The following is an 18,884-nucleotide window of genomic DNA, read 5'->3' on the forward strand; positions in this document are numbered from 1 at the left end:
AGAAAAACAAGTTTACAGACTCAAAGGAACAGTAAGTCAATAAAGCTATAAAGTCAGTAAAGCTATTCTGACCATGTATATGCTATTTACCCTGAGATGACAGTGGCCACCACAGCTTTGATGAATGCTGCAAAGACTCTATTATCCCTTTGAAGCATACTGAGGCCTCTACATGACTAAAGTCTGATGAAAAAAGTTTCTCCAAGGCAATTGCAGTCACTTTATTTCATGCCAACTTCCCTAGCCCCACTAAGCAATGAGCATCTTTCAGTTCTGTCCCCTACCACTGAAATTCTGTAAGCATCCAATAGGACATTCCCTTCCATTAATCCAGTGAAGGAATGCAATAGCAGCCAAAATGGGGAAAGGCAATAGCAGCATAAACACTTGTACCTAGGATCAGATAAGGACATCTGACAAGTTAGGCTATTCCATTGCCCATCCTAAGCCCTGCAGCTAGGGCAGGCCACCAAACATTCCAGGGACTAAGGGTTCATCCAAAAAACAGATACATCATCATTTGCTCCAATCAGGCATGGTGGCACATATCTATAATCCCAGTGACCCAGGAGGCTGAGGAAGAAGGATCACAAGTTCAAAGCCAGCCTCACAACTTAGCAAGACCTTTTGCAATTTAGTGAGACCCTGTCTTAAAATAAAAAATAAAAGGATGGGGGATGGGCTAGGGATTAGCTCCATGATAGAGAGCTTTCCTAGCATGCATGAGGCCCTAGGTTCAATTCCCAGTACCACAAAAATACATTAAAAAAAAGGACTGGGGATGCAGTTCAGTGATAAAGTGCCCTGGGTTGAAAAATAAAATCATTTGCTCCATTCATTTCCTAGAGATACTATGAAGACCAAATCAGATACCTTGGGAACGCTACACAGCTGGTTAATGCTTGGGTCATATACCAAACCAGGGTCAGAAATATACCTCTAACACTGACCAGAAAAAGGAAACAAATTGATTAATGTTTTCCTGCCCTATAACTGCTCTTGGCCTTCTCAAAACTATTCTATATGACTGAGGGTGTAGCTCAGTGGTAGAGTGCCTACCTAGCATGCGTGAGGCTCTGGGTTCAATTCCCAACACTGTCAAAAACAGAATAAACCACACCTGATCCATACCAATATCTGGCTATATCTCAACCAAGAAAAGGCTTTTGAGGATTTTATAAAGCAACCACAGGGGCCATCCATAAGTCACCATCTGATAATGGTCAACTGAAGTAGAGAATCACAAGCATACATGACCTGGGACCTTTTAAAACTGAGGTCCTTTTAAACATACATGACCTTGAACCTTTTAAAACTTTTAAAAATGCTGGGGATAGAAGCTGAAAAAGCTGCCCATCTTTTGTTAGTCTTGTAGGCAACACCTACAATCAGACAATTCAACATAACAGAGTCTTTTTCAGCAAGATCCACTTAAAACTGAAATATTAAAAAGCCAGTCAAAGGAATCTAGGTCTCTAAGTTAAACATTTCCCTTCTGAAAAGTATTCTTGTTTCTCAAAGATGTTATCTATGAAAAGACTACAAAAAAGTGATCTAGCTGGGCATGGTAGTGCATGAATATAATCCCAGTGGCTGGGGAAGCTGATGCAGGACAATCAAGAGTTCAAAGCCAGCCTCAATAACTTAGCAAGGCACTAAGCAACTCAGTAAGACCCTGTTTCTAAATTAAATTCAATAAAGGGCTGGGGATGTGGCTCAGTGGTCAAGTGCTCATGAGTTCAATCCCTAGTACAAAAAAAAAGTGAGAAAGTAGTCTATTTCCCTCCCTATAATTTTAAGGAAGATCTCTCAATTTCTTTAGCAATGAGACTTCAACACCAAAATGCTAATCAGTACTATAACCATTTTTGAGTTGCTTATTTTAAAAAGCCATTCTATTTTTTTAAAAAAAATTTTTTTTAGTTGTAGGTGGACACAATACCTTTATTTTTTATTTATTCATATGTGGTGCTGAGGATCGAACCCAGCACCTCACACGCACTAGGCATGCGCTCTACCACTGAGCCACAACCCCAGTCCCGTTTTTAAGAAGCCATTCTCATTCACACTTGTTCAAGCAAATTAAATATATATTCTTCTATTAGAGGGTGGGATAGGAAAATTAAGGCTCTAGAGCCCTCCAACAAACATGTTTCCTATCTGTTAACAACTAGATGGGGATAAAAAAGTGAAAGATCCAACAGCTTCCCATGATTAGAATCTCAAAACCATCAAATGCTAGGATTAAAAGCAGCTTAGATGGTGGCCTAGCTCCCCAGAGTGTAGATGAGAAGACTGAAGTCCCAAGATCTACCCAAATCCTCAGAGCCCTGCCAGGTGGGGGAGTTACAGCTTCCCTGAAGCAGGCTAGGCTCTTACTCTGGCAGTCCTGCCCCAGCACAGTCCCTTGGGCAGGCATTTTGCACACACAAGGGAAACAGTTCCTAGGAGAGAAGAATTATTCTAAATGATAGGAAACACAAACTCAGGGTCAGCAAGGAGGTCACTGGTAGGGTTAACAAACTTCCCACACCAAACCTAAGGTCTGATGAAGAAAGTTTCTCCAAGGCAATTGCAGTCACTTTATTTCATAGTTTAAATACTTTAAACATAGCCACAGGAAAAAAAAGGAAGAGTGGGAGAAAAAAGAGATCGAAAAATGTCCCCTCTAATATCCTGTGTCTGCTTAAATCACCCTAAAGTAGGGAGTCTCCCTAGTGCTGACTTTAATAAGGACCTTCCTAAAGCTGGTCCAACTGGTGTTCAAGTCCCTAGACTGAAAAACATGTTTATGAGCAGCAGGTCACCTGATTCTGACCATGTATATGCTATTTACCCTGAGATGACAGTGGCCACCACAGCTTTGATGAATGCTGCAAAGACTCTATTATCCCTTTGAAGCATACTGGGGCCTCTACATGACTAAATCCCATAAAAAGGAAACCTGGGTGGGAAAAAAGGGAAGCCACAAACATCATGCCCTGATGGGAAAAACCTCATTCTGGACACTGAATTGTTAATGAAAACTTGTTACTTGTGTCCCTGATTTGTGAAATATGTGATTACATCATCACTAAAAAAAGTTCCCTGTTTTACCCACAACGTGCCTACTTGCTGTCAAGGCTCACTGCTTAGACTTGGACATTGCCCATAGTCAAGGGACAGAGGCAGCCCAGACCCAAGTCACTTAGCAGATTCATATCAGTCATAAATGTCAGCCAGGAGAACCCAAACTCTGACCACAGAGAACAACCCAGTGTTGGGGACAAGAGAGTGGTAATGAGAGACTTACCCATCTCTTCCTTTGCTGACAATCTTCACTTCAAAGTAATAAATACCACAGGCAGCAGGTATGGGATGGGTGGCACGCACTGAAGCTGCATCTTTGTGATTTTTGCCATGACCTAATGGGAAAGGGCAAGGAATAAATTTCAGCAAAAGGAAATGAAAATGGAAGGCTCATTCTCTCTGCTCCACAGTAACTTCACCCCTCACTGGCCAGAGTAAACCCTTATGCAGTCGAAGGAATAATTAAACAACTGAGTAAACAGATAAACCTCCCACCTTTGGCTCACCTCCTCCTGAGACTAGTAGCCTGACTGAGCCACACTCCCCCATAACAACAAAACAAGGGCACAGTCAATGTGAATCCATGTGAGAGATGCCTGAGTGCTATTGGCAGTCTCTCCACAATCCAGGCAGCCCACCTGAGACACCAGGGGAAGGAGGAGACAGACTAGGAAGTCATTCCCACCAACAACTTTAGCACAGAACCCAGCCCAGTCCAGGATGACTGACAAGCAGGCCAGTCCATGCACTACTGGCTAATGGAGAGGGATGTTATCGCCTCTTTTTGCCCGACTCCTGAAACAAAGTGGAAAAGGGCTGAACTGGAATTAGAGCCAGCCCAGGACAAGCAAGGAGGCCCTAAAGTGAAAGGTCCAACTCAGAATTGGTTTAGACACCTGTTGAAGTTATTTTGACGTTGGGTGTCTCAGGGCTGAGCAAAGCAGGCAGTCAAACCTCGGCCTGGTCAGCTCCACCACTCTGGACACACCGCAGGGACGAAGGCCTATCTTGGAGCCCCAAGGCAGAACAGGGACGTGATGCAGCAGAGGCCAAGCAACACAGCTGCCCTGCGGACACTATGGGCTTATCCTCCTGGGATCAGACAGGCCGATACCTTTGTAGTGGACGCGGAGGTTGCCCTGGGAGAGGCCGATGTAGTTGTACTTGTCCTTGGGACTCCAGGAGCGCGGCAGCGGCGTCTCGTGCTGGTTGACCGCGGGGTACAGGCGCTGCAGGCGCCGGCTCAGCTCCTGCTCCCCGGGGGATGGCAGCCCACCCGCAGCGCCCCCGCCAGAGGAGTCTCCTGCCTGCGGGCTCCCAGCTCCCGGGTCCGCCGTCGCCGCCGCCATCTTGGAGGGAGCTGCTATTGTGTCACTGGGGGCGGGGAGGAGTGCGACCAGATCCGCCCAGCTCAGCCAATGGCTCGCGAGCCTCCCGGGGCCTCAGGGAAACTGAGTCCGAGTCGGGCACTTCTCTTTGGACACTGCAACGCCTCACCACATTTTGGACTGCATTTCCCACAATGCAGAGCTCCACAGGGGCGAGCCAATGCGGGCTGAGAGGGAAATTCGGGAGATGTAGTACACACCTGCTCCGTCCTAAGGCTGTCCAGCTGAGACTCCAGGACCCCGAAAACTACAATTCCCGCAGACAAAGCGGCCTCCGGCCTCTCGGCTCTCCTTCCTCCCCTGTGGTCTCTGCTTATCTCCCTGACTCAGTTCTGTCGCTAATGTCAAACTTGCTGTACTGACTGTCTCCCAGGGCACCCTGTGCCCAGGTCGAGTCCACCCTGCCTTCTTGATCTTCCTCCCAGCCCGCGGTCGCTGGACTGGGGGCGTGGCAGAGGCCGGATCCCGCCCTCACCTCAGGGCTGCTGGGGCCTGGTCTCCATGGCAACAAGCTGTACACTCCCGCAGCTTCCCGGGCAGTGGGTGCTGGCCACACGCCTGCCGGAGGGTCATGGCCTCCCTGCCGTCGCAGCGCTACAGCTTCTCCAAGTCGAGGTAGGCGGTAACCCGGCTAAGGGCGGAGAGGATGGCTTCCAGAGAGAAAGATGACACCTGGTCCCGACCTCTGCAACACCTGATGGCTTCTGTCCTTCGGGCTGGGGCTTCAGCCCCGCAGAATTAGTGGTGCAGAAGCAGTTAGAATTCTGGCTGACTTGTCTTTCCAGTGAGGACATTACGTGTCAACAAAAAGGCAGGATAACAAAAGGGCCAGCACACTTTATTAGGAATCACAACTATCTTGTATTGAACATTAATATGCTGAATGCTTTCTGTACCACGTATAACCCTCACAACACTTCTATGAGGTAGTTAAATCACCATTTTAAAGAAATCTAAGCCTGGAGAGCTCATAGTTTTACACATACTTATAAATGGTGGAGTTAAAATTTGAACCCAGGCTGGATGTGGTGGTGAAGTCCTGTATCCCAGCAACCTGGAATGCTGAGGCAGGAAAATCACAAGTTCGAGGCCAGCCTGAACAATTTAGCAAGACCCTGTCTCAAAACAAAAGATAAAAAGGTCTAGGGATGTAGATCAGTGGTAAAAACATTCCTGGGATTAATCCCAACAACTCAAGAGGTTGAGGCAGGAGGATTATAAATTCAAAGCCAGCCTTAGCAATTTAGTGAGACCCTGTTCCCAAAATAATTTCTTTTTTTGGTACTAAGGCACTGTAATACAGTGGTACTCTACCACTAAACTATGCCCCCAGCCCTTGATTCAGTGGTCAAGTTCAATCCCCAGTATCCCCCCCCCAAAAAAAAAAATACATCCTCCCCAGCTCTCTTTAAACTTTGAGACAGGGTCTCACTAAATTACCAAGGCAGGCTGAAACTTGTGATCTTTCTGTCTCAGCCTCCTTCAAAAGAAAAATTTTAAAAATGACTGGGAACGTAGTTCAGATGAACTCTCCTAGGTTCAACCCCCTATTACCCCCCAAAAAAATAAATAAATAAAATGTTCCAAGACTGAGCTTCTATATCTCAAACATGAGGATGACACAGCCCACCTCACAGTCACTGTTGAAAACATTTAAGTAAAATATGGGAAGCCCTGCCACAGTTCTTATACATCTATAATATAATTCTCAATGCAAAAAAGCCTGACTGCGCCCAGACTCTAATCATTCAGGGGATGCTGCCTTTACAAAGAAAAAAAAAAAAAAAAAAGCCTACAAAATTCCCCTAGAACAGGAAATAACAATTTGAAGATTTTATCCAGAGCTAATAGTAAACTTGAGAAAGTGAGTTGTTATCTATCACAGGCATAATCCAGGACACTGCAATAATCTACAAAAGGGATGTAAAACAGACTCAGAAAGAGAATCTCCATCCATTTCAGAAAGAAAGCAGAATATAATTTCTGAGTGATGAATTTGGTGGCAATACAAAATATCATTCATTCACCATAGTCTTCCTTTACCATTATGTAGTGACATACATGGGTCTGGGCTGTTCCCTTCAAGGAGCAGTGTGATTATCCTCTTCCAGCTCCTCTTAGACCAGGGACAATGTGATGGATAGGACAGACCTTAGCACTGTAGAACATGTCAGCAGGATCCTCTAAAAAAGAGCTTCAAATTGTATATTTCCCTAGGGCAGGTATCTCTTCCTTAAGGTCTTTTCTCCTTTCACCTTCACATTCCTACAGAGTCTATTGGTGGATGGAACTCACAGCTTGAGGTGAGGTTGCTCAATACCAGATACACTCTTGAGAAACCCACTGCCTACCATTGACTAAATAATTGAGTTCTCACCACCATGGATATAAAAATATATTTCTCATTCCCATTTGAAGGTTGGTGTAAAATACTTAGAAGCATCCTAGGCTTTTTGGATAAGCCTACAGGCTCTACTGGGTGCTTTGTTTCTGTAAATCTGTTTTTTACTATTATCTTCTTTCACAAAAATGTTGTAGAGTTGTATGACTGAAACAGTTTTCTTCTCTATCAATATCTCTTATCTACTAAATTTTTCCAATTGGAAATTTCTTATGATTATATATAGAGTTCCCCTCAGGTTTTCTGCTTACCTTGCCTTTTGTGATGTTTCCAGAATAAGCAAGAACACTACAAAATGACTTGATCTTGATAGGAAGGTATTGATTTAACCCAGTGAGTAGTTGGGGTTGATCTACTGTATCATCTTGTTTTCCAAGACTGCCTCAAACCCATGTACATCTGACCAGACACCTTTATTTCTCTGCACTAACTTCTTTTTTTTAATTTCAAACTGGATTCTTATTTCTCATGTTTTGTCCACATTTGCCCAAAGGATTTGGGTTGTTACTGATCCATGGAGTAGGACTGAAGAATTCACAGACAAGGTTTCCCAGCTGGGTTCATGTGAATGCTCTCAAGTTCCCTAGAGTTTTGATAGTACTAGTCCCATTTTTAGGGGCAAAGACACTGAGATTCATAGGTTAAGCAGCATACCCAAGGTCATCAGCTAACAAGGAGTATGAACACATAAGTCCACTTGGCAGTATACTCTACCCTTTGGATCTCTGAAATTACTTCTTCCTTTTATTCTACCTGGGCAAGCCTGCCCCCACATGTAGTACTCCCTGCTGACTTCCAAGTGCCTCCATAGCTTGAACAAGGCTGTTTCTCCTAATATTAAAAACTTCCTTAGGGTCCACTTTTTTCCCATCCTGCTGTCATAATTAACATCTGTGGAGCTTATTGCAATTTACACAGATTTTTTGTTTTGTTTTGTTTTGATACTAGGGATTGAACTCAGGGGCACTCAACGAATGCTGAGCCACATCCCAGCCCTATTTTATTTTTTTATTTTATTTAGAGACAGGGTGTAAGTGAGCTGCGTAGTGCCTCGCTTTTGCTGAGGCTGGCTTTGAACTCATGATCCTCCTGCCTCAGCCTCCATAACCGCTGAGATTATAGGCATGTGCCACCGCACCCAGCTACATAGTATTTTTGTATACCTCACTTTTTTAGTTGTAGATGAACACAATGCCTTTATTTTATTAATGTTTATGTAGTGCTGAGGATTGAACCTCAGGTGTGCCAGGCAAGCACTGTACCACTGAGCCACAACCCCAGCCCTGTATACCTCACTTTTATTTAAACTTCACAACATTGTGAGAGGCAAGGTAAGAATTGTCTCCACTTCTTCTTTTAAAAAAAATATTTATTTTTTAGTTGTAGTTGAACACAATACTTTTATTTTATTTATTTATTTTTATGTAGTGCTGAGGATCAAACCCAGGGCCTCGCACATGCTAGGCAAGTGCTGAGCCACAACCTCAGCCCCTTGTCTCCACTTCTTTAAGAGGAAAGTAGACTGAGGAATATTAAATGAATGACCCAAGAGTGATCCATTTGGAACCCCAGATGTCAGTCCCCAAATCTTATCAGCCAGGAAATAGAGGATTCAGACTCTGCACACCAGCTCTCGGACCCTAGACCCTGTGCTGCTTTTTTGCTATCACCTACCTTTGGGATCACCTCCTCAGAGTGTACCAGAATTGTGAACATGAAACCATTAATTAAATATAAATCTAGAGTCTCTGGGTTCATGGTTAGGGTGTCCTGCTGTTGCAAGAGTTGGTGAGACTCTGGTGATGATGTTTCAGGAAAATGGTTTGGGTCCAGGGCCAGGGGCTTACTTGGCAACATCTCTGAGACTCTGGAGGCAGTGCTAGAAGACCCAGAGGCTGACTCTGATGGGAGGGAAGTCCATGCCTTGTGGATTTGGGAAGGATAGGAGGGCTCTTCCTACTCTGGGATCTGTTACCCACCACCACCTTCTCCTCTATGCAGAACACACCCACAGTCTTCAGGAATGAAGATAGATGACTGTCTCCGAGAACCCAAAAGCACCCAGAAGTGCAAGCTTTCTCAGAAACGAAAGACACTGGTTAGTGACAATGCCTTTTTGGATCTCCACATGTCATCCCCTAAACCCTATCTGTCTGCCTGTCTGCAACTCAAAAGCACCACCGCCTGTCTGCAACTCAAAAGCACCCCCATCCGAAATACGCACACCAGAACAGCTTCTTCCTGGTCAGGATAGTGTGGCTCACAAAGGCCAAGCCTCCCAGACTTTGGGGAAGAGAGGAATGCACACTGGCCACTTGTCATCTGAAAAACCTTCCCAGACCCTCCTCCTAGGCAGAGCCCTCAGACCTTTCCCTGCAGCTCAGCATTCTGGAGTTTCTTTTTTTTTAATATTTATTTTTTATTTACAAGTGGATACATATCTTTTTTTTATTTTATGTGGTGCTGAGGATTGAACCCAGGGCCTCGCGAGCGCTCTACCTCTGAGCCACAATCCCAGCCCCCTGAAGTTTCTTCATCCAGCCTGCCATGTGTCAGGCATTGTGTTAGAAGCTGGCATGGTCACCAGTCTCTGGGATCCTTCAGTGTAGTGACTATGCTTTTTTGTCCTTATGGCCCAAATGTTGATAGGATACTTGAGTGGCTGCCATAAGTTAAGAGCTCCATAAATGCTTATGAGCATGTATGTAAAGGTAGAGTAAAGGGGCTAGAGGTAAAGCTTAGTGGTAGAGTGCTTGCCTACCACTGTATAAGACCCTGGGTTTGGGGCTGGGGTTGTGGCTTAGTGGTGGAGCACTCACCTAGCATGTGCGAGGCCCTGGGTTCCATCCTCAGCACCACATTAAAATAAAGGTATTGTGTCCAACTACAACTAAAAAATAAATATTTTTTTTTTAAAAAAAAGACCCTGAGTTTGATCTCCAGCTCTGAAGACCCTGCAAAACAAAATCTTTTTGCTTAAAGGCAAAGTAAAGTAAGATTTCTTGATTGTGTGGGTTCCTGTTCCATTCCTGTTCTTTACAGTTTTTACATAAGAATGAATGTTGTCTTATTATCTTATTAAAATTACTAGAATTTGTATGTGAATGTGTGTGTGTTGCTGGAGATCAAACCCACGGCCTCACGCATAAGGTTAAGTGCCCTACCACTGAAATACATCCCCATCCCATTTTTGGGCTGTTGCTGATAGAATCATAGGATTGTTATCATTTAATGAACAAAACACCCATCTTCAAATCTCAGAGAAAAAAACACTTTTGCGCAAAAACTCTAGCTCACAGTGGAACACTGTGGGCTGTGGGCTGTGTGGTGCTTTTCCTCTTGGTGAGTTTGTCCCTTGTGGAGGATTTGGAGACACATGGACCTCAGGTGCCACACACATTGTGAGGCTGAAGACAGTCAAAACGGCAAAATCCCTGTAGAGGGAGGAAAAAGGGGTCAGTATGGACTCTTCCGCCAAGAGGAAGTACAGTCCCCTCAAGGTGAGCTCTGCCCTGCTCCCTGCTTCATCAGCTGTCCACTAACTGGTGAACCTCTGGCGAGGTTCATTTGCTAACTCTTTCTTCTGCGCGGCCATATTCACCACCAGGGGGCGCTGTTGCCCCCCGCCCCCGCCTGTCTCCTTTGGATCCCAGGGCCACCTTCCCATTTTTACCTACAGAGGGAAGCAGAGAGCTTCAAACCGCCCAACCCAACCCCGCCCCCGCTCGCCAGCACTCCACCCCCACACCCCCACACCCCCCTTTATCCGGAATACTGCATTCTGGCCACTGTTGATGAATGCCATTCCCAACTGGCAAAGACGCAGCCACTACCACTGATTACCAAGTGTCTACGCACCTTTGCAATCAAAGTAGGGCGAGCATATTTTCTCACGGCAAAAGGAGCAGATATGAGTACTGGCCTTTTGAAACTCAAAAACTTCCTATTAACTCCCCAGGATTAGGTTCCAGGTATCTTCCAGGGTTATTTTGTACTTTTATAATAATCACATCAATTTTGATAGTCTTTCAAAAGAAAACTTACGATTTGATGACCACACCTTTTTCAAATCTTTTCATGAAATACATGTCATGGAGACAAATATACATACATATATATATATAAAATGTGTGATTCCTTGGGTTCAATCCTCAACACCACATAAAAAGTCTACTTCTAGGGTTTCATCATTCCTTTGTTCATCAAGCATTTCTGGGTCCATAGTCATGCTGGGTCCTGCTGGGTTCTAGGGACATGAGGGAAGCTGGGGGTGGTGGGGGTGGTGTGACAAGTGAACAGGGCCCCCGGGTTCAATCCCCAGTACCACACAAATGCACTTGCAAAGCAATCAGATTATAGGTCACAGATAATATCTTAACTTTTTTTTCAGTACTGGGGATTGAACCCAGGGAATCACACATGGTAGGCAAGCACTCTACATTGAGCTACCTCCTCTGCATTTTTTATCTTATTCTGGGAGAGTCTTGCTAAATTGCTTAGACTGGGCTCAAATATGCAATCCTGCCTCAGACTTCTGAATAGGGGTTATAAGCATGTGCCACCAGGCCCAACTGGTCTTAACACATTTTTAAATCAGAAACTATATACTTTGCATTTGCTGATATTATGCAATGGAAATAGGAACTGACAATATATCTCTAAAATAATGATCCATCTAGAAATTTTGTTACAGATGGACAGAATATTTGTTTATTTTTATGTGGTGCTAAGGATCCATCTAGAAATTTTTAAATAAATTCATATGTTCTCTGATTCACTTTTACTTAAAATATAATATGTACCAGAAATAATGTTAAACCAACATGTTCAAAATGTTTGGGACAGACAGGGTCAGAGGAGCACTCACAAGGCATTTATTTAAATTGCTTTAAATACTTTTATTAAGAGGAAGAAAAGGGACTGGGAATGTGGCTCTGTGGTGGAGCCACAGTGCCTGGCATTTGTGAGGCACTGGGTTCTATTTTCAGCACCACATATAAATAAATGAATAAAATAAAGGTCCATAAGGACTGGGGCTGTAGCTCAGTGACAGAGTGCTTGCCTACTAGCCTACTAGAGTGCTTACTACTAGCATGTGTGAGGCACTGGGTTCGATCTTTAGCACCACATAAAAATAAACAAATAAAATAAAGGCATCTGTCCATCTGTAACAAAATAATAATAATAATAATCAGGAAATAAAAATAAACAAATAATCAGGAAAAACGGTAAGAAGAGTCACACTTAAAAATCAAGGCAGAGAGTTGGGGATGTGGCTCAAGCGGTAACACGCTCGCCTGGCATGTGCAGGGCATTGGGTTCAATCCTCAACACCACATAAAAATAAAATAAAGACGGGCTGGGGATGTGGCTCAAGGTGTAGCACGCTCACCTGGCATGCGTGCGACCCGAGTTCGATCCTCAGCACCACATACAAAGATGTTGTGTCCGCCAAAAAATAAAAATTAAAAATTCTCTCTCTTAAAAAAAAAAAAAAAAAAAAAGATAGTACCAGAAAATTGTGACAATTGTTAAAAAAAAATTAAAAAATAAAGATGTTGTGTCCACCGAGAGCTGAAAAATAAATATTAAAATATCTAAATCTCTCTCTCTCTCTCTCTCTAAAAAAAAAAAAAAAAAAAAAATCAAGGCAGAGCTGGGCACAGTGGTGCATGCCTATAATCCCAGCAGCTTGGGAGGCTGAGGCAGGAGGATTGTGAGTTCAAAGCCAGCTTCAGCAAAAGCAAGGTACTAAGCAACTCAGTGAGACCCTTGTCTCTAAATAAAATACAAAATAGGGCTGGGGATGTGGCTCAGTGGTCAAGTGCCCCTGAGTTCAATTCCTGGTACCACCCCCCCAAAAAAAATAAATAAATAAATAAATAAAGGCAGAGCCCAGCACTTACTGAGTTCTTAGCAGGTGCCAGAGTCTGTGTAATCCACACATTAAACTTTCTCATGGCAGTCTCACTTCAATACAATGCAATGGGGACTACCATCTTCTCCACTTCCCAGATGCAGAGACTGAGGCTCAGAGAAGTGAAGCCTGTGGTTATATAGCGAATAAGGGAAATCTAGGATTTAACCCAAGCCCTCTCAAACTCAAGAACAACAGTCTTAGTTATGAATCCTATTAAGAGATATTCTAAAAACAAAATCAAAAAACCACCTGGAGTGTGGGAGGGGGATGGAAAGGAACATTAGGAAGGGGAGTAATGTTGCCATAGTAACTCTATCTGTCCCTCCCTGAAGACTTTTCAGTTATCTATGGGTGGCCACCTGTCCCCATGGCCCACATACAACAGTGGTCAGACTATTCTACAAAATCGAAAACCCTGTTCAGATGACTCCTGGAAGCAAGTCGGGTAAGTTAAGGTCAGCCCAGTGTGGATGGACTGTTACAGACCAGACCTTATATTGGCAGGCAGGGCAGAGGCATAGGCTATCCCAGACCCAGGGTACAAGTACCTGTGGGATGCTAGTGACATCTCAGTCCACCATTCCCTGCAGTAGCTTGAAGCAGTATCCCATGAGCACTGCCAAGCCAAGATACCTGGAGCAACTAGAGAACTACCTACGCAAGGAGCTCCTTCTGTTGGACTTGGGCAAGGATTCTACCCAGGAACTGAGACTGCAGGTCAGAGCTACAGACAAAATGTGAGAAGGGTGGGAAGAAACCTTACTCAAAGGACTGAGCACCTCACACCTTCAGGGGAGACGACCTCTCCCAACTTTGAAGTCTCCTTCCCTGAAAAGGAGCATATCCTATGACAAGCCAGCTAGGGCAAAGCTGTAGCATGGAACCAAAACCCTAGTGAGGCTGGAATGTACCCATCTGAGTGAGGTTAACTGGATGCAGCCTCTAGTCCCTTTTGCAGTGTCCAGGATCCAGGCTGAGTCTTATTTTATGTCAGCAAATAGAGCCCAAATTTGTCAGCTAGGCAAGCAAGAAGTCATAGTGTCTACCAGCCCTGTAGTAACAACCCCAAGCTTGAGGAAAAGGCTGAGAGAGAGAGACAGAGAGAGATCAGTCTAGATGCAACACAAATTCCAGTACATATTAGGATATCAGGGAAGGACTCAAATAGGGATAATGGCAGGGATTCCCTGACTTCTGCCCTAATCCTGACTAAAGTATTTACTGAGCCCCAGACATGTACCAGGCCCTGGACACAATCATACAAAAAGAAGTTACAGCACTAACAAGGAAGCAAAAGCTTGAAAGCACACCTCTAGGAGTAGTGGGGGTGGGACTCAAACTCAAGGCTGCTTCTGGAGCCTGTGCTCATTTCAGTAAACAATGCTACCTCTCTGCAAATCAAGAGGTCCCTGCTTCACACCTGAGTAACATCTCAGAAAAACAAAACAACAAACAAAAAACAATCTTCCTGTGTCCAAGTGGGATAGAAAACCATACATCCATTATGAAGCTGGAACTTAAGGCAGGCTTGAACCTTCAACCTCTTCCCCCAGGATGGCAGGTGAGAGGCCAACAGATTCAGGAGTTAGAAAGCAAGAAGCTGGTTACCCGGGAACCAGAGGCAGGGCTCAGACAGAGTGCCTGGCCATGATGGTTCACCATGCCTCACAGACCAGCAGAGGCCTGCAGGCAGCTGCTCCCCAGCTCCATGGTGCTATGAAAGACTTTGGTGATGCCTTGGGCATTCACTTGTGTTACCTGGGAACACTTCTGTGCCCAGTTTAAAAAAAAAATGGGTTCCTATAAAAGGGTGGCATCTATGAGCCAGGAATTGACAGGATTCCTTCTTTTTTTTTGCCAGCCTTACAGAGAGATCTTTGAGTTCTTCATAGAGGATTTCAAAACATATAAACCATTGCTATCCTCCATCAAGAATGCATATGAGGTGATGCTGGGTAAGAACACAGCCCCTCTCATGAGCCCAGCCTACAATGGATACAGAAGATTCTATTCTTTCTGAAGCTCCACAGCAGGGTTGGGGAAACTACTAATTGGGATTTGAGGTCACTTTTGTATGCACTGTTCTGTGATAGGGCTCCCCAGAGGACATCACCTCCTCTTGTCCTTGAGAGGGAACCCCAGAAGAGTGAGCACCTCTGGGAAGTGAGGTGGTCCTTTACCAGACTCAAAAGGTATAAAGCAGTTTGTGGCTTTAGGACTAAAGATGCAGGGCTAAGTGTGTAGTAGCAACCCTGATCCTCATTTGGACTCTGCCCTTGCTTTTAAAGCAAGTGTGAGAAGGTCTAAACTAGGAACCATGGCATTTAACAGGCAAGTGTAGACTCTTGGTGTTTGCAAGTGATAGCCACTTACCCATGACCTTAGGATCTGTCTCCTGGCTGCTCTTCATGGCTCCAAAAGGACTCTTCCATCCATCCCTGCTTAGCCCACCAAAGGGAGAAGATTCGTGCCCTGGAGCCACTGAAGGCCAAGCTTGTCACTCTGAACGAGGATTGCAATGAAAGAATCATGGCTATGAGGGCTGAGGAGAGGTATGAAATCTCCATGCTCAAGAAAGAGAAGATGAATTTGTTAAAACTCATTGACAAAAAGAATGAAGAGAAGATCTCATTGCAGACAGAGGTGAATGAAAATGATGTACTGACCAAGTCCCTGAATTCCTGCCCCCTCATGGTGACCTTATGCACAAGGCTACTTCTAACCCTATCCACCCTCCATCTACCTTTTTAACCCCTCCCCAGAGCCTCTGTTACCTTTACCCTCTGACCTGCTGCAGGGCTCAAAACAGGTTTGGTGTGGCCCTGAGTGCCAGCAGACTTTCTTCACAGGAGGAAGCACTGGCATCTTGTTGGGTTCTTGGGAATGCTGCTTTCCTTCTTCAACCTTTCTTATTCCTAAGCTGAGGACCACCCAACACCCATCCCACCCCTGTATCAACTGGCTGCCTATAGGGATCCACAGAAAGCTCCTGACTACACAACCACTGTCCTAGCAGGTGTCCAAACTGAGGAAGAACTTGGCTGAGGAGTACCTGCACTACCTCAGCGAGCGAGATGCCCGCAAGATCCTCATTGGAGATCTGAATGAGCTTCGGTACCAGCGGGAGGACATGTCACTAGCCCAGTCCCCAGGTAACCTGAGTCAGGAGTCTCTCCCCTCTCAAAGGGCTGGAGAAAAGTCTGGCTCTCATCACTCACCCCCATTCATTCAAGATTTGTAATATCTGCTCATTCTGTACCCATACATGGTGGGACATGTCCCTTTTACTAACGAGGGTTGTGAATCTTTTGAGTAGGACTGAGAATCATGGGATCATTAAGTAGGAATACTCCTAGCAGCTGAGATAGCCAGGGCTCCCTGTGGACCAGACAGGCCTAGTAACACATGTGGTGGGTTTCACTACTTAAGCATGAACCCCTAGGCTGGTAGCCATGTGGATAAGACACGGGGGATTCAAGGCAGATAAGGCAGAAAAATCTTGGGTATGCTAAGGGATACTCAACCCAGGCCTGGGCTACAAACCCCAGAGTCAAGGTGACACAGGCTGATGGGTCCCCTGGCAGGCGTCTGGGGGGAGGACCCCGTAAAGCTAACCCTGGCTCTGAAGATGACCCGGCAAGATCTGACCCGCACACAGATGGAACTCAACACCATGAAGGCCAACTTTGGAGATGTGGTACCCAGGAGAGACTTTGAAATGCAGGAAAAGATTAACAAGGATCTTCAAGAGCAGGTGCTGGTGGGCAAGCAGGGCCAGGAATGGTAGGGCAGGGTTAAGCAGGTGGGTGGCTAGAACCAATCACCTTATCCACAGCTGGACAGTCTGCGAGCTGATTATGAAGAGGTCTGCAAGGAGCATGATTCACTGCTACAGATGCACATGAGCACACTGAAGGAACGAGACCAGTTCTTTTCTGAGCTGCAGGAGATCCAGCGTACGTCCACACCACGACCTAACTGGACCAAGTGTGAAGGTAATAATGACTTTCCTAGCCTCAGGGTCTGCTAAAAGACATGAACTGGACTCCAGGTCCTTCTCCCCTTCTGCAGATGTGGTGGCTGGAGGCCAAGAACGCTGGCATATGCTGGCAGCAGACAAGAACAGTGACCAGCTGGTTGATGTGCTACTGGAGGAGATTGGCGAAGGCCTGCTCCGGGAGAAAGACTCCTTTCCTGGTCTGGTAGGGCATTCCTAGCAGGAAGTTTGGGTCAAAGTCAGAATAGTCAGATTGTGCTACTAAGGAGAGTTGAACTTTAAAGGAGACCATCTGGGGCTCTTCCCTGCTTGGAGGTGGGGATATCAGGTAGCCCAGACATGAGCGGACACCATGCCTTCCAGGGTTATGGGGAAACCATCCCCACTTTCCTTCGGTTTGATGGCCCTGTGGAGAACAAGAAACCAAGCAAGAAGGAAGTGGTAAACATCCTTAAGGATGTCTGGAAGGAACGTCTGGCACAGGAACAGGTCAGCTCTCACCAGTCATGTTGGCCCAGTGTGGCCTTATATCAAGTTCTCTAGGGGGTCCCCTCATGGTGCTAGGGAATAGGGGTGGGTCAGCCAACCCTGGGACATGCTGACCAAGCATCCTCCCCACTCTGTAGAAAGAAAAGTTTCCAGATTTCTTCTTCAATTTCTTGGAGCGTCGCTTTGGGCCCAGTGATGCCATAGCCTGGGCTTATACCATTTTTGAGAATATCAAACTCTTCCACACCAATGAAGTCATGAGTCAATTCTATGCAGTTCTAATGGGAAAGGTAAGCTTGGACCTGGTCCCTACCTGGTTTCCTCAGGGAGACAGAGGGACCTTTGTCTTCAGCATAGCCCAGCACTGCCCCCATCACTCCACAAAGCAGCAAGTTAGTGAATGATTTCCTTTCTATAGAGGACAGAGAGTGTGTATATCAACCAGAAGGAAACAGTAGCCCAGCTGCAAAAAGAGATGACCAATGCTGACAGTCAGAACGAGGGACTACTAAGCATGGAGCAGTTCAGGTAAGAGGCCAGTCCTGGCCACACCAAACTTCGGCACCTCTCCTCTGGCCAGGAATACAGGGAAAAAAGAAGCCTGGCAGGAACAGTCATAGCCTCAGAGATTGCTGTTCTTCTGTACACTAATGGGGATGGCAGAAAAGGGTGTGGGGAATTGGGTGGGCAGCCTCTGCCAGTCCTCTTGTTTGTCCTTTTGTTTCCCCATAGCAACATCCTTAAGAGCACTTTCCCCCTCAAGAAGGAAGAGCAAATTCAGGAGCTGATGGAGGCAGGGGGCTGGCATCCCAACAGCAACAGTTCAGACTTGTTCAACTACCGCTCATTGTTTATGGAGGTAGGTAGGGAGTCTAAGAACTTGCCCAGCTCCTACCCTAGCCTTGACTGGCCCCCATTCAATGTGGCCTCACCCTGCCTGGTGGCCTCTTCCAGAATGAGGAGGGCCAGAGTGATTCCTTTGTGCAAAAGCTGTGGCAACAGTATGTGATTGAGAAGGATGAGTACCTACGTGAACTAAAGCAGGAGCTGGGCCTGGAACTGTGAGTGACCCTGGGGCCTATAGGTCCACTTGGCCATTGGTGATTCCCACACAAGTCAAGTTCCACAGGGTGGCATCTCAGGCCCCTGAGTGCACTGAGCTTTCTGCTGGGCACTATAAACTGCTCAAGTCCAACAGAAAGGAGAGCACCTTAAGAGTTTGGGCTACAGAGAAGAAGGCTCAAGCCTGTTTCTCTTCTTTTTTTGTGGGGCAGCCATAATGAGGTGACCCTATCCAAGATGCGTAGGGCCTTGATGAACATTGATCCCAACCTGGACAAGCAGACTTTGAGCACCTACCTGAGCCAGGCATTTCAGCTCCCCATATCAGAACTTCCAGAGGAAGGCAACGAGGTGGAGGAGGGCACCAAACTATGTCTCAGGCTTGCACTGGAACAGCTTCAGATGGCTGATGTCAAGCGCATAGGGCCTCGGGACATAGAGCCTACAAGCTAGGACCATCATGGATCGGATGAGAGCTTCAGTGCTGCTAATACAATGTTTAGTACTAAACTGTTTGAACCCATACCGTTTTCGAGGCTATGTTGAGATGTTGGGTGG

The 18,884-nt window shown here is 45.7% G+C and overlaps 2 protein-coding genes across 5 annotated transcripts in view; one reads left to right on the forward strand and one right to left on the reverse strand.

Annotated features, from left to right (window-relative positions):
• Nucleotides 1–4,617, reverse strand: part of Ranbp10 (RAN binding protein 10) — a 67,447-nt gene extending 62,830 nt beyond the window's left edge. Inside the window, exons 1-2 of one of the 2 annotated variants that reach the window (XM_046434297.2) lie at nt 4,184–4,617; nt 3,293–3,404 (exon numbers count right to left, since the gene is read on the reverse strand). In XM_046434297.2, coding sequence (XP_046290253.1) covers nt 3,293–3,404; nt 4,184–4,418 — 347 coding nt within the window. In that variant the 5' untranslated portion in view covers nt 4,419–4,617. The remainder of the gene's footprint in view (nt 1–3,292; nt 3,405–4,183) is intronic. The other variant, XM_046434296.2, reaches the window with a different exon arrangement.
• Nucleotides 4,618–4,718: 101 nt separating this feature from the next.
• Tsnaxip1 (translin associated factor X interacting protein 1) lies at nt 4,719–18,849 on the forward strand. 3 transcript variants are annotated; one of them, XM_046434293.2, is made up of 16 exons: nt 4,719–5,072; nt 8,860–8,956; nt 13,111–13,223; nt 13,369–13,495; nt 14,640–14,733; nt 15,225–15,421; nt 15,795–15,930; nt 16,363–16,532; nt 16,614–16,773; nt 16,850–16,980; nt 17,139–17,264; nt 17,402–17,554; nt 17,683–17,792; nt 17,997–18,123; nt 18,219–18,325; nt 18,539–18,849. In XM_046434293.2, exons 1-16 carry the CDS (start codon nt 5,029–5,031, stop codon nt 18,777–18,779), a joined length of 2,133 nt encoding a protein of 710 aa, XP_046290249.1. In that variant the 5' UTR covers nt 4,719–5,028; the 3' UTR covers nt 18,780–18,849. The 3 variants fall into 3 exon arrangements, with proteins under 3 accessions (XP_046290249.1, XP_046290250.1, XP_046290251.1); XM_046434294.2 differs by lacking the exon at nt 13,111–13,223; XM_046434295.2 differs by lacking the exons at nt 13,111–13,223; nt 13,369–13,495 and having other exon boundaries at nt 4,721–5,072.
• Nucleotides 18,850–18,884: the final 35 nt, after the last annotated feature.

This window comes from Marmota monax, unplaced genomic scaffold, assembly GCF_021218885.2.
Source record: "Marmota monax isolate L192 unplaced genomic scaffold, Marmota_monax_Labrador192_F-V1.1 WCK01_AAM20220418_F8-fsc00024, whole genome shotgun sequence".
NCBI lineage: Eukaryota > Metazoa > Chordata > Mammalia > Rodentia > Sciuridae > Marmota > Marmota monax.

What these genes read in the sequence shown, in the direction of transcription:
- Tsnaxip1 (XM_046434293.2), top strand. Translation starts at nt 5,029, where the DNA reads ATGGCCTCCCTGCCGTCGCAGCGCTACAGCTTCTCCAAGTCGAG. An exon ending in ACAAGGATCTTCAAGAGCAG is followed by an intron (nt 16,533 to 16,613) that starts GTGCTGGTGGGC and finishes CCTTATCCACAG; the next exon opens with CTGGACAGTCTGCGAGCTGA. An exon ending in CAGGAGCTGGGCCTGGAACT is followed by an intron (nt 18,326 to 18,538) that starts GTGAGTGACCCT and finishes TTTGTGGGGCAG; the next exon opens with CCATAATGAGGTGACCCTAT.